This window comes from Mytilus trossulus, chromosome 4, assembly GCF_036588685.1.
Source record: "Mytilus trossulus isolate FHL-02 chromosome 4, PNRI_Mtr1.1.1.hap1, whole genome shotgun sequence".
Taxonomy (NCBI): domain Eukaryota; kingdom Metazoa; phylum Mollusca; class Bivalvia; order Mytilida; family Mytilidae; genus Mytilus; species Mytilus trossulus.
This window is the reverse complement of record NC_086376.1, coordinates 61,973,764-61,984,148: the sequence shown is the minus strand read 5'-3', so window position 1 is coordinate 61,984,148 and position 10,385 is coordinate 61,973,764. Positions and strand designations below refer to the sequence as shown.

The 10,385-nt window shown below is 31.9% G+C and overlaps 2 protein-coding genes across 2 annotated transcripts; one reads left to right on the top strand and one right to left on the bottom strand.

Annotated features, from left to right (window-relative positions):
* Positions 1-2,554, top strand: LOC134715702 (uncharacterized). The gene is made up of 2 exons (XM_063578056.1): positions 1-204; positions 1,383-2,554. Exons 1-2 carry the CDS (start codon positions 69-71, stop codon positions 2,537-2,539), a joined length of 1,293 nt encoding a protein of 430 aa, XP_063434126.1. The 5' UTR covers positions 1-68; the 3' UTR covers positions 2,540-2,554.
* Positions 2,555-5,607: 3,053 nt separating this feature from the next.
* On the bottom strand, positions 5,608-9,122 carry LOC134714069 (uncharacterized). Its single transcript, XM_063575315.1, has 3 exons — positions 9,058-9,122; positions 8,496-9,019; positions 5,608-6,846 (listed from the first exon to the last, which is right to left on the bottom strand). Exons 1-3 carry the CDS (start codon positions 9,073-9,075, stop codon positions 5,751-5,753), a joined length of 1,638 nt encoding a protein of 545 aa, XP_063431385.1. The 5' UTR covers positions 9,076-9,122; the 3' UTR covers positions 5,608-5,750.
* Positions 9,123-10,385: the final 1,263 nt, after the last annotated feature.

Here is a 10,385-nt window from a genome sequence, read left to right as displayed (position 1 = left end):
TAAAATTATATTACAGAAAAACCAGCAATTCAACACAAGTTGGAACAGACAATAACCTTGAATCTCCAATGCATGCATGTAATTCTGATCATCATCATGGATCCATCCCTGAGAGCCAAGTTATCTTTTCAGCTATACCTTATGTTTGTGGAGAAGTCGAGGTCATTAGCACAGAAAAGTTTGTTACAACTGATTATTTGCCAGGTAAGAACAAAAAAGGTTAAAAAGCTTTGTAATGTTAATTTCTGTCTTATTATGAGTAAAAGGATAAATATATTTGGTATTTGTGTACATTTGTACCTTGCAAGGTCCTCATGCCTGTCAGACTGTTTTTCAGTCAACTGCTATCTCATTTCATGGATCAATGCCGGCAAAAAGCTCTACCGACTTAAAATAAATTATCTTATCTTATCTAACATGTATCATTAAAGAAGGTTAAGTTTTGTTGGTCAAGTCCATATCTCAGATACTATAAGCAATGGGTCCAGTATATTTGGTGTATGGAATTATTGTAAGGTGTGCATGTCCAACTGGCAGGTGTCATCTGACCTTGACCTCATTGTCATGGTTCAGTGGTTTTAGTTATTTTTTTTAGTATTGATCTTTTTTTCATACATGTATACATTGTTTTGTACTGTATGCAAAAATTCAACTGTTTTTGTTATATGGAAATATTTATGATGTACATGTCATTCTCGCAGGTTTGAACTTGAACTCATTTTTACGGTTCATTACTCAGTGTTAAGTTTTTGTGTTCTGGTCTGTTTTTGGTTTCTTAAACTATAAGCAATATAGGACAACAATATTTGTTGTATGGATTATATTGTAAGCTGTTCATGTCTGCCTGGTATGGTTCATCTGACCTTGATCTCATGTTTATGGTTCAGTGGTTATTGTTAGGCAACTATATTCAGTGTATTGGATGATTTTAAGGTGTATATTCATTTATTGTTTGGTTTATAATACCATGACTTTTTTACCAGTGTCACCAATGGTGAAAGCAGGTCTAGTAACTGCTTGTCTCTTTTATGATTCCATTTGTTCTAAAGAACTCAATGTGTATTAATCTTTCATTAAAAAATTCTTGGCTTCTATGAATGGGGATGGTTAAATATAATCAATTTTTTCTGAGAGAAAAGGTTGAAATTTAAATACAAATTGTTTGAAGAATTTTTTTCCATGCTTATTTTCACAACACATGCATGCATCTACATATCATGTTATACAAACTGGGGCATACATGTCACATGGACACATGTACATTCACAATTTATCTCAAATGTCATACAATAACTCAAATTTGAGTTATAAATTTTTATTAAATTTAAAAATGCTCAAAACACTTGGTGCTGCTGTTTATTTACTCTTAATTTTATTTTTAGGTCAAAGATATGTATCAAAATTAAACCATCCCACATGTAAGCCAACTAAAGAGCATGACTATAGTTATCACAGAGATGATAAAGTGATTGTAGATTCGTCTACTCAAACAGAAGTTACAGCTAATGATATCAGGCTACTGGAACAGGAAAATGACAGACTCAAGCATACCCTGGAAGATAAAGACAGCTTGTCCAGAGAAATTTTTGTTAAACATGTTACCAAAGATGACAAACATGTAAAGTTTTACACTGGTGTTCAAAATTTCGCTATTTTAATGGGTATTTTCCAGCTTCTTATGACCAAATGTTCCAAGTTAAAGTACTGGTCTGGCAAGGGAAGTGTTAATGATAAAAACTACCAAACTGGAAATAGATTAAAGCCTGGACCACAAAGGAAATTGACAGATTTTCAGGAATTTATACTTACATTAGTACGTCTTCGTCTTGGTCTAATAGATTATCACTTAGCTGATATTTTTGGAATCTCAAAGACCCGTGTTTCACAGATATTTACAACATGGATAACATTTATGTCAGGTTTATTTGGAAAACTAATAAAATGGCCATCAAAGCAACAAGTCAGAAAACATATGCCGCATTCATTCAAAATGTTATACCCAAAAACAAGATCTATAATTGACTGCACAGAATTTTTTTTTCAACATCCAAGATCTCCTACAGCACAGGCCTCAACATATAGCACTTATAAATCAAAAAATACTGGGAAATGTCTTTTAGGGATCTCACCTTCTGGAACCTTCACTTTTGTTTCAGACGTTTATGGCGGCAATGTATCAGATCGTTTTATTACTGAAAAGTCTGGTTTCATGGATTATATTGAAGAGGGAGATGACATAATGGCAGATAGAGGCTTCACCATAAGAGATTTGTTAACAGAAAAAAAAGCAACATTAAATATGCCACCATTTACTCGCAAGTGTGTTTGGGGAAAAAAGAAAAGACTTAATGTGAATGAAATTAAACAAACTCGCTCTATAGCTAAGTTGAGAATTCATGTTGAAAGAGCCATTCAAAGACTAAAGCTATTTAAACTTATAGGAAATACTATAGCATGGTCTCTGAAACCATTGACTAATCAAATGGTCAAAGTTTCAGCATTTTTATGCAATTTAATGCCAAAATTAGTTAGGCGGTAAAATGTCCATAGAGATATAGAATTCTAATGCAATTATTTTGTAACAATTGTTCTGATTGGATGACAGCAAGCGTAAAATTCTCTATCTCCTTGTCTGTAACTAAGCAAGCCGACATTTTGAATTTCGGAATATATTGACATGTTATTTCTACAATAATAAACAAAAAACTCACCTGTTGCGCCTAAAAATCTTCTTTTTATCAAATTTTATTACATTCTGAAGCGGCACAGAAGCCAGAAAACGCCCGGTGTTTATGTTTGACGCCGGAAGCATACCTATGACGTCACCTAGTGTAGGGACCAAAGAAGATAACATCTTTTCGCGGAATTTTCGTTTATGAAGATTTTGCACTGAAATAATAATAGAAATTTAATTATAAACTTGTTTTGCATTAGAATAGAGATAACTGTATTGTATTTGAAGCTTTTCGGACGTCCATCGGTAGTTTCACTGTCGCAAATACCCGTTTACCTGTCTCCGCTCCGCGTCGCCAGGTAAACTAAATTTGCGACAGTAAAACTACCGATGGACGTCCTTAAAGCTTCAAATACAATACAGTTATCTCTTAAGTGGCACAGTTACAGATATTACCTTAAAAAGTAAATATACACATTAATCTAGTTTTAAAACTTGTACTTTAAAAAAAAATGCCATGAATGCAGGCCTGTTTACTGTTGAATTCTAAATTGTCTTGTATACATTTTTATCAATGAATTTTAGTCTTGGACAAAGAGTTGTCTCATTTGACAATCATACCACATAACTTTTTCAATAGGTTGAAAACAGTATGTTTAACTGAAAAATTAAACTTTTAAAATTTGCACCAACGTAATGTCTTGCTTTTGGTGTTTAATCAATGTATCAATTTTGTGTTTATTGCGGAAATACTGAATCTTTGACCTTTATTACCTCTGATTTTGTTACAAAAAATAGATATGATATCTTTTCAATATACATGTATGATCATTACAATTATAGGTAATGATATCAGGCTATGGTAATTACTGCTGATTTCAAAGGGGGGGGGGGTATCTAATTTTCTTCTTAGAATAGATTGTAAGATGGGGTCATGATAAATTTTAGCATCTTAGCAATACAAAAGGATTGTTTAAAAAAACTCCAGATGAGGGTCCCCTACCTTAATTGCACTGCTAGACGATCAGTAGATATTAAAAGACATACATGTACATGTAGATTAATATGAAATTGTGGATTTAGGCAGCACCTAGAAGAATATATCTGTTTCCCCTCCCTGAGACTATCCTTTGTGAACAGACCAGGAGGGCAGGTTAATTTATTTTTAACTGGATGACACAGCATGATTACATGGGGGATAGCGGAAACAAACATATTTTAAATTTTAGTCTTATTTGCATTTTGGTGGGGAACTGGAGAAAACATGGGGAAGCTAGGGCTAATTTGTAACAAATTACAGATCACTTAAATGAAATTATATATGTTATTCTGTTTTAATATATATTGTTTTTTATGCAGTAACTTCATGTCAATGCCTGGGATGATAAGTGCAATTGTTTAGCACTGTCATGACTGTAGAATATTTATATTGTTGATCATTGTTGAATATTTATATTGTTGATCATTGTTGAATATTTATATTGTTGATCATTGTTGAATATTTATATTGTTGATCATTGTTGAATATTTATATTGTTGATCATTGTTGAATATTTATATTATTGAATATTTATATTGTTGAATATTTATATTGTTACCACTGTAGAACATTTTATGAATTGTTTTCCAATAAATAAGCTGACACAAATGAATGACTTCATATTGCCATTTAAAGTAATTTTTAAAGTATGTATGTTACAATGTATACCACTGTCCTAGGTTAGGTGGAGGGTTGGGATCCCACTAACATGTTCAACCCGCCATATTATTTATGTATGTGCCTGTCCCAATTCAGGAGCCTTTAATTCAGTGGTTGTCATTTGTTTTTCATATTTGTTTTTTGTTCATTTTTTTACATAAATAAGGCCGTTAGTTTTCCTCATTTGAATTGTTTTACAGTGTCTTATCAGGGCCTTTTATAGCTGGCTATGTGGTATGGGCTTTGCTCATTGTTGAAGACCTATAGTTTTTTAGGTTTGTGTCATATTGGTCTGTTGTGGATAGTTGTCTCATTGGCAATCATACCACATCTTCTTTTTTATAGAACAATTTCAATGTGTTTTGTTCATGCCTAGTAGTAACCTTCATCAGAACAGTGTAAATCGAAATGTGAAGAAAACAAGAATGTGTCCATCATGTCCATAGAACGTACATGCGTAAAAAAGCCTTAAAGTGGGACATAAAAAATATGACCATTTAAGTAAAATATGCTTCCTCTGTGTTCTAGGCCGTTCTTTGACCTATAATTCTTAACTTTAAATACATTGCGACTTGGATGGAGAGAACTAGTTGTGTCATTGTCACTAATATCACATCTTCTTATTTATATGATTATGCAGTAACCTGGTTATCCTGCAATCAAAATTAGGAAGTAATGACAGAGAGTATGGTGTAGCTTTATATGTTTTACCATTATTTCAAACTTTACATTAGACAATCAGTTTACATGTACAATGTAGGTGGTCGAATGGTCTATGCTGCTAGTTACAGTGTTGGCAGTGTTATCATGATATCACAGTAGCATGAATTAAAATCCTTGTGAGGGAGGAAAAATGCAGATCTGACATTGTTATGCTGTTATTTAGAGTAATTACATATAAATTAAAACAGTCAGACTAAAGTTAATGAAATAAGAGAGAAACCTGTGAATTTTCAACATTACAGAATTCCAACCGCCAGTAAACAAGTAAAAAGACCACAATCATTGTACACCCTTGAGTCATTTTTTTGGCATATTATCCATTGGTACATTTATATACATGTAGCATGTGTGCGGTTTTTCTCAGCATTGAAAATCATGATGTGCCTTTCCTAAATCAGTAACCCCTCATTTGTCTTTGTCAGATAATGATTTTTTTCAGAAAGCATTTTTTTTATGATTTTCAACATCAATAAAACAGTAATATAAAAATATTAATTTTAAAAGACCCAAATATTATTAGAGTAGTCACCATTACAAATTTTACATGCACATTGACTGTTTCTGTAATTGAACTAATAACACAGTTCACTGAACATTAATAAAATAATTTATTATCAGTATATTATATGCTCAGCATGCTAAGATCTGTGATTATTAATCCTGGATTAATTTAGGGACAACATATTTACTGTAAAACAAGTTAACTTTGTCCAATACACAAGTCCACAACTGGGGATCAAATGTTATTCTCTCAACATGTAATTTGTGCTTTTCTGTTTTAATACTTCCTTCAAGATAAAGTACAAAGTCACACCATTGTAAATTAGAAATTGCCATTTGAGATTGAATCTGTATATACCAATTTGAAGTTTTCTTTAATTCAATGACACCATCAGACGTTTTGGTAAGATGATATTTTTTTTCACTGATTTCATCTAATGTTAGATTTTTGAATGTGTATGGACACTTAATTTCTACAATGCCTTTCCCACAACATTTACAGTTAACAATAGCATCTGGAGAAGCTCCTAGATGTGGAATATCTTTGTTTATTATCAGTCCTGATAGTTCAACTACAGCCTTTTCATGTTGAGAAGTATATTCCTTGCTGTATAAGTCTCTTGCAAGATGCTCCCTTTCTTTCCCATAAATCATTGCAGGAGTTGAAAAATTGTTGTTTTTGTCCAATATCTGTCTGACAATGTAATTGTTTTTATCATTACCCTGATAGTGATACACAAGAGGAATGATTGATGAAGTAATCCTACCTAGCCTGTACTCATACCAATTCTGATTATCAGACTGACCTTCTGTCAAAGAATAAATTTGATCACAGTCATCCTGGTTCACTTTTGATTTGAGGTATTCCAAAAAAGAAGAATTTTCCAAGAAGTCTTCTGCTGATTCAATGATAGATTTAGGCATGGTTAAACTGTCTTCAGATTTATCAAGCACTTCAATAATCTGGGTGTCATGACCTTGAATTAAGTTGTGGAGACCTGCTTCAAATTCTACATCAGCCATGTTGTCATCATGGTTTATTGGGTCATACACATGTTCAAATGGCTGTACCCTGGGATTTACTGAATGTTCTATACTATCCAGTTTCATAGGAACAGATACCTTTCTTGGAATATCCCAACCACATTTGGTATCTGTACATGTCTCTGTGTTTCTATCAATGTGTCTGTCAGACCAGTTTGCTAGGCAAAATAGCAGTGCCACAACATGCTTACATCCTCCATCATCCCTGAAAAAATAGAGAAAAAAATTCAGGTGTATAAAAGATATATATACATTTGTACATGTATGTAAAGAACAGTTTATATATGTTAAGATTACTATGCCCACATATACATGTATGTAAAGAACAGTTTATATATGTTAAGATTACTATGCCCACATATACATGTATGTAAAGAACAATTATATGTTTAGATTATAATGGCCAGATGACAATTTAAGATAAGTTCTTATTTTTACTTCACTTTATCACTGGAGTAGGTTTCACAAAAAAAAAATATGTACAACTAAGATTTATTGAAAGTATACTGTAAATTGGCTCTTGAATTTATTATCCTCCTTAAATATCGTGTAATTCTCAAAATATGGATACCTTTTCATTTTTTCAAAGTTCAAAGCTTAAGTGACTCATATATACATGGTTGTGAACAAGTTATTACAACCAATATAAATCCATTTTCATTTTTCATTTTTTTTGTTGTTCAGTTGCTGTTTCACTGATGTATACCTTTTATCTATATACCATTAATAAATACAATGTACATAAAATTATATACATTGTACATATAATGTTTTAACAAATAATGAGTCTGTAAGTTCATACAAAATGAAAAAAACCTGGATATCCTACATCTTATACCACAAAATTGCATAGGCATTGTTAAATAAATTGTTTTCTTTATTAGTAAATATGATTATTACACAAATTGGAATGACTGGTAAACGTAGAAGATATAAATAAGTGTACTAGAAAATTATAGATGGAAAAACCTTTTTTTACACACTTGTCAAGAAAATTTAAGGATAGAATATCAAAGAAGTATGCTTACATTAGTTTTGTCTAAATAGAAGAATGCATATGGACATCTGACTTTTAATAAATAAATAATTATAACTTTAAAGACCTTTTTGATTTAAATAAAAAGAATATGTAACACATTGTGAATTTGAGGACAAAAAAGAATTTCATTTAAATAATTAGTTTATTATTTAAGGTATTACATTATACATTTGTACATCTACTAATTAAAGTATGAACTGTTTATTGACCTACAAAAATGTTTCAGTATCAAATGCGGAAAAGCAATATTTGAATAAGTTATTGATTAAATTACTGAGATTAGTAAACTCTCAATTAATTTCTTATTTAACTGAACTGAAGATAAGAGATTTAACAAGGACTCTGAATTAACTATGAATTTGTTAATATATAACATCCAACTATAGTAGTTTTTTTGCATTTTAACATATATATGAACCCAACTGCATGAACATGTCTCATATACAGAAAAATATTAAAACAAGTATGCTTTTCCCTCTTAAATTAAAAAAAAAATATAATTTTGGACACCTAAAGGGACCTTAAGAAATCAGGGTTTTTTCTTCATATTTTTTTAGAAAATAAAATATATTTTTTGGGGCTGTGATAGAATATATTTCATGCATCGGAGATAAAATACTCCCCCTCCCAGATATTTAAAATCACTATTTAATTCATGAGAAAATTTTTATTGATTTTTAAAAAGGGAATCACTGAAGCATGAATGAAGGAGAACCTGTTATGTCAGTCAGTGGGCCCCATTAATGGAATTATATAAAAAGTTGTGGATCCGCCACTGTGCCATGATTGATCATGATTGCTTCTTTACTACTTACGCTGTGCAATGACATCCTGCTGATATGCACACACCTTCAGAATTAACCAAACACCAAGTCATGTAGGGATCAGCTTTCTGTGATGTTTCTCTGATGCAACTCGCTTTTATGTAAAAGTGTTCATGTGGTAACTTGAAGATTTCAGCAGAAGAAATATGATTTGACTTTGAAAGTCGGAAGCCTCTCTCATTCTTGTAGGTTCTCAATCGTGATGGTGTCCATTTAGCAAACGAAACAAGATAGGCAAAAACGTCTGCCATAGAAAATACTGGGACACTCTTTAAATCATCTGTCCACCCCTTCTGCTCACACTGAAAGACAGTCGGAAAAGTTACTTTTTCTCCATTTAATACAACAGTACTCCTAAATTGAAGAAACGAGTCTGTGTCATCTGGTGTTGAAATTACCGGTAAATCCAGTTCAACAGCTTTAAAGGCAAGTTCTCTCAGCTGTTGAACACTATAATCTGATACAGTCATTCCTCTTTCCATTAAAAATGTGCGTAAAGCTGGTTTTAGCATTCTGTTTAATCAGGAACATATGTTAGATATACTGTTCCCAGGTTTAATTCCGCCGCCATCGTTAACTTTGTTGTTTGTTGTGGATACGTGTCCCACCTTCCGGTTAGTTACGCGACGTTTTGCGTCTTCATCACAGGAGAGTTACTATCTCGGAACTTGCGTAGGCCTTAAAATATAAAAGTAATGCATGTTAGCTTTTCATTCTGGGATATGATTTTAAACGAAACTTCAAATTGGCACAGCTTAAGCAGCAAAAGGAGTTCCTATTTGAAAGTGCATTGTCTATATACACAGAAATGAAACCTTGATGCACGGTGTTTGTCACTTGGTCAACTATTAAAAGGTCCAAATGTATATTTCCTTAAAATTAGGAACACAATAGCCAAACAATCAAAATTACAAAAGTAAGAGCAAAGTAACATTTAATGAAAATTTTATCAATACAAACATCATCATCGAAGCCTATCCTTTTCAATGCAGCAATCTGTTGTGTGTATATTTCTCTGTATTTCGTTTTTACTTTCAACAACTTGACCACATCTTTTTTTTATATTGACTACCGATGAGGATCTCACACAGTTGGTTGTTAATTATAAATTCATCTAGTTTTAATATTAATTAATATTCAAAAGGGAACATTCCATGTTTCTTAAAGTTATCCAGGCAAAAAGACTCTTTTTGGAAAATTTGACATTTTGTATCAGAATTAAATTTCATTCGTAGAAGTAATAAACGCATTGAGAAAAAAAAACCATTTCAAAATAATTTATTTTAAATGAAATAACGACTTGCAAACTCTGGATACGATATAAAAATATATTGAACTACCCGGATTACAATAAGTCAGCTTCAAGCACGTTTTGTTCGCATATGGTAGTCGAAATTGGACTCATACGAAGCTAAAATTATGCACACTTTTCAAAACAAATGAAAAACGCATATCGGATTTCTTTTTCAAGCAAAAACCTTTAAATGGACGTTAAGGTCAAATTTAACTGTGTGCAGGTTTGTTTTAAAACTAACTTCCCCTTGTGGTGATCTGAGTAGCGGATTGTCAAAATTTAACCTTTCCGAGAGTGCTAGAGCTAAAACTATTTTTGATGTTAATATTCATTACACAATGTATAATCATCGTTTCATAAGAGTTATCCAAAGTCGGGATTTAGATGAATTGAAATGTTTTCTTCACGTACGACAGAAAAGTCAGTTGTTGATACAAGAAAAAAGAAAGTACAAAAACAGTTCCATCCTTATCGTGATCGGTTAAAAGTTTTGGTTAAACTATTGATATATCCTCATGCATGTGTCAGATTAAAACACAATGATAATTTCAACTTCGATGGAGTAGGTAAGATAGCAAAAGTCACAA

Excerpts from the sequence above, each read along its gene's own strand:
- LOC134715702 (XM_063578056.1), top strand. The coding sequence starts at position 69 with ATGCATGCATGTAATTCTGATCATCATCATGGATCCATCCCTGAGAGC. Across the intron at positions 205-1,382 it reads TACAACTGATTATTTGCCAG|GTCAAAGATATGTATCAAAA; the intron begins GTAAGAACAAAA and ends TTTTATTTTTAG.
- LOC134714069 (XM_063575315.1), bottom strand. Across the intron at positions 6,847-8,495 it reads GCAGGATGTCATTGCACAGC|GGATGATGGAGGATGTAAGC; the intron begins GTAAGTAGTAAA and ends CTATTTTTTCAG.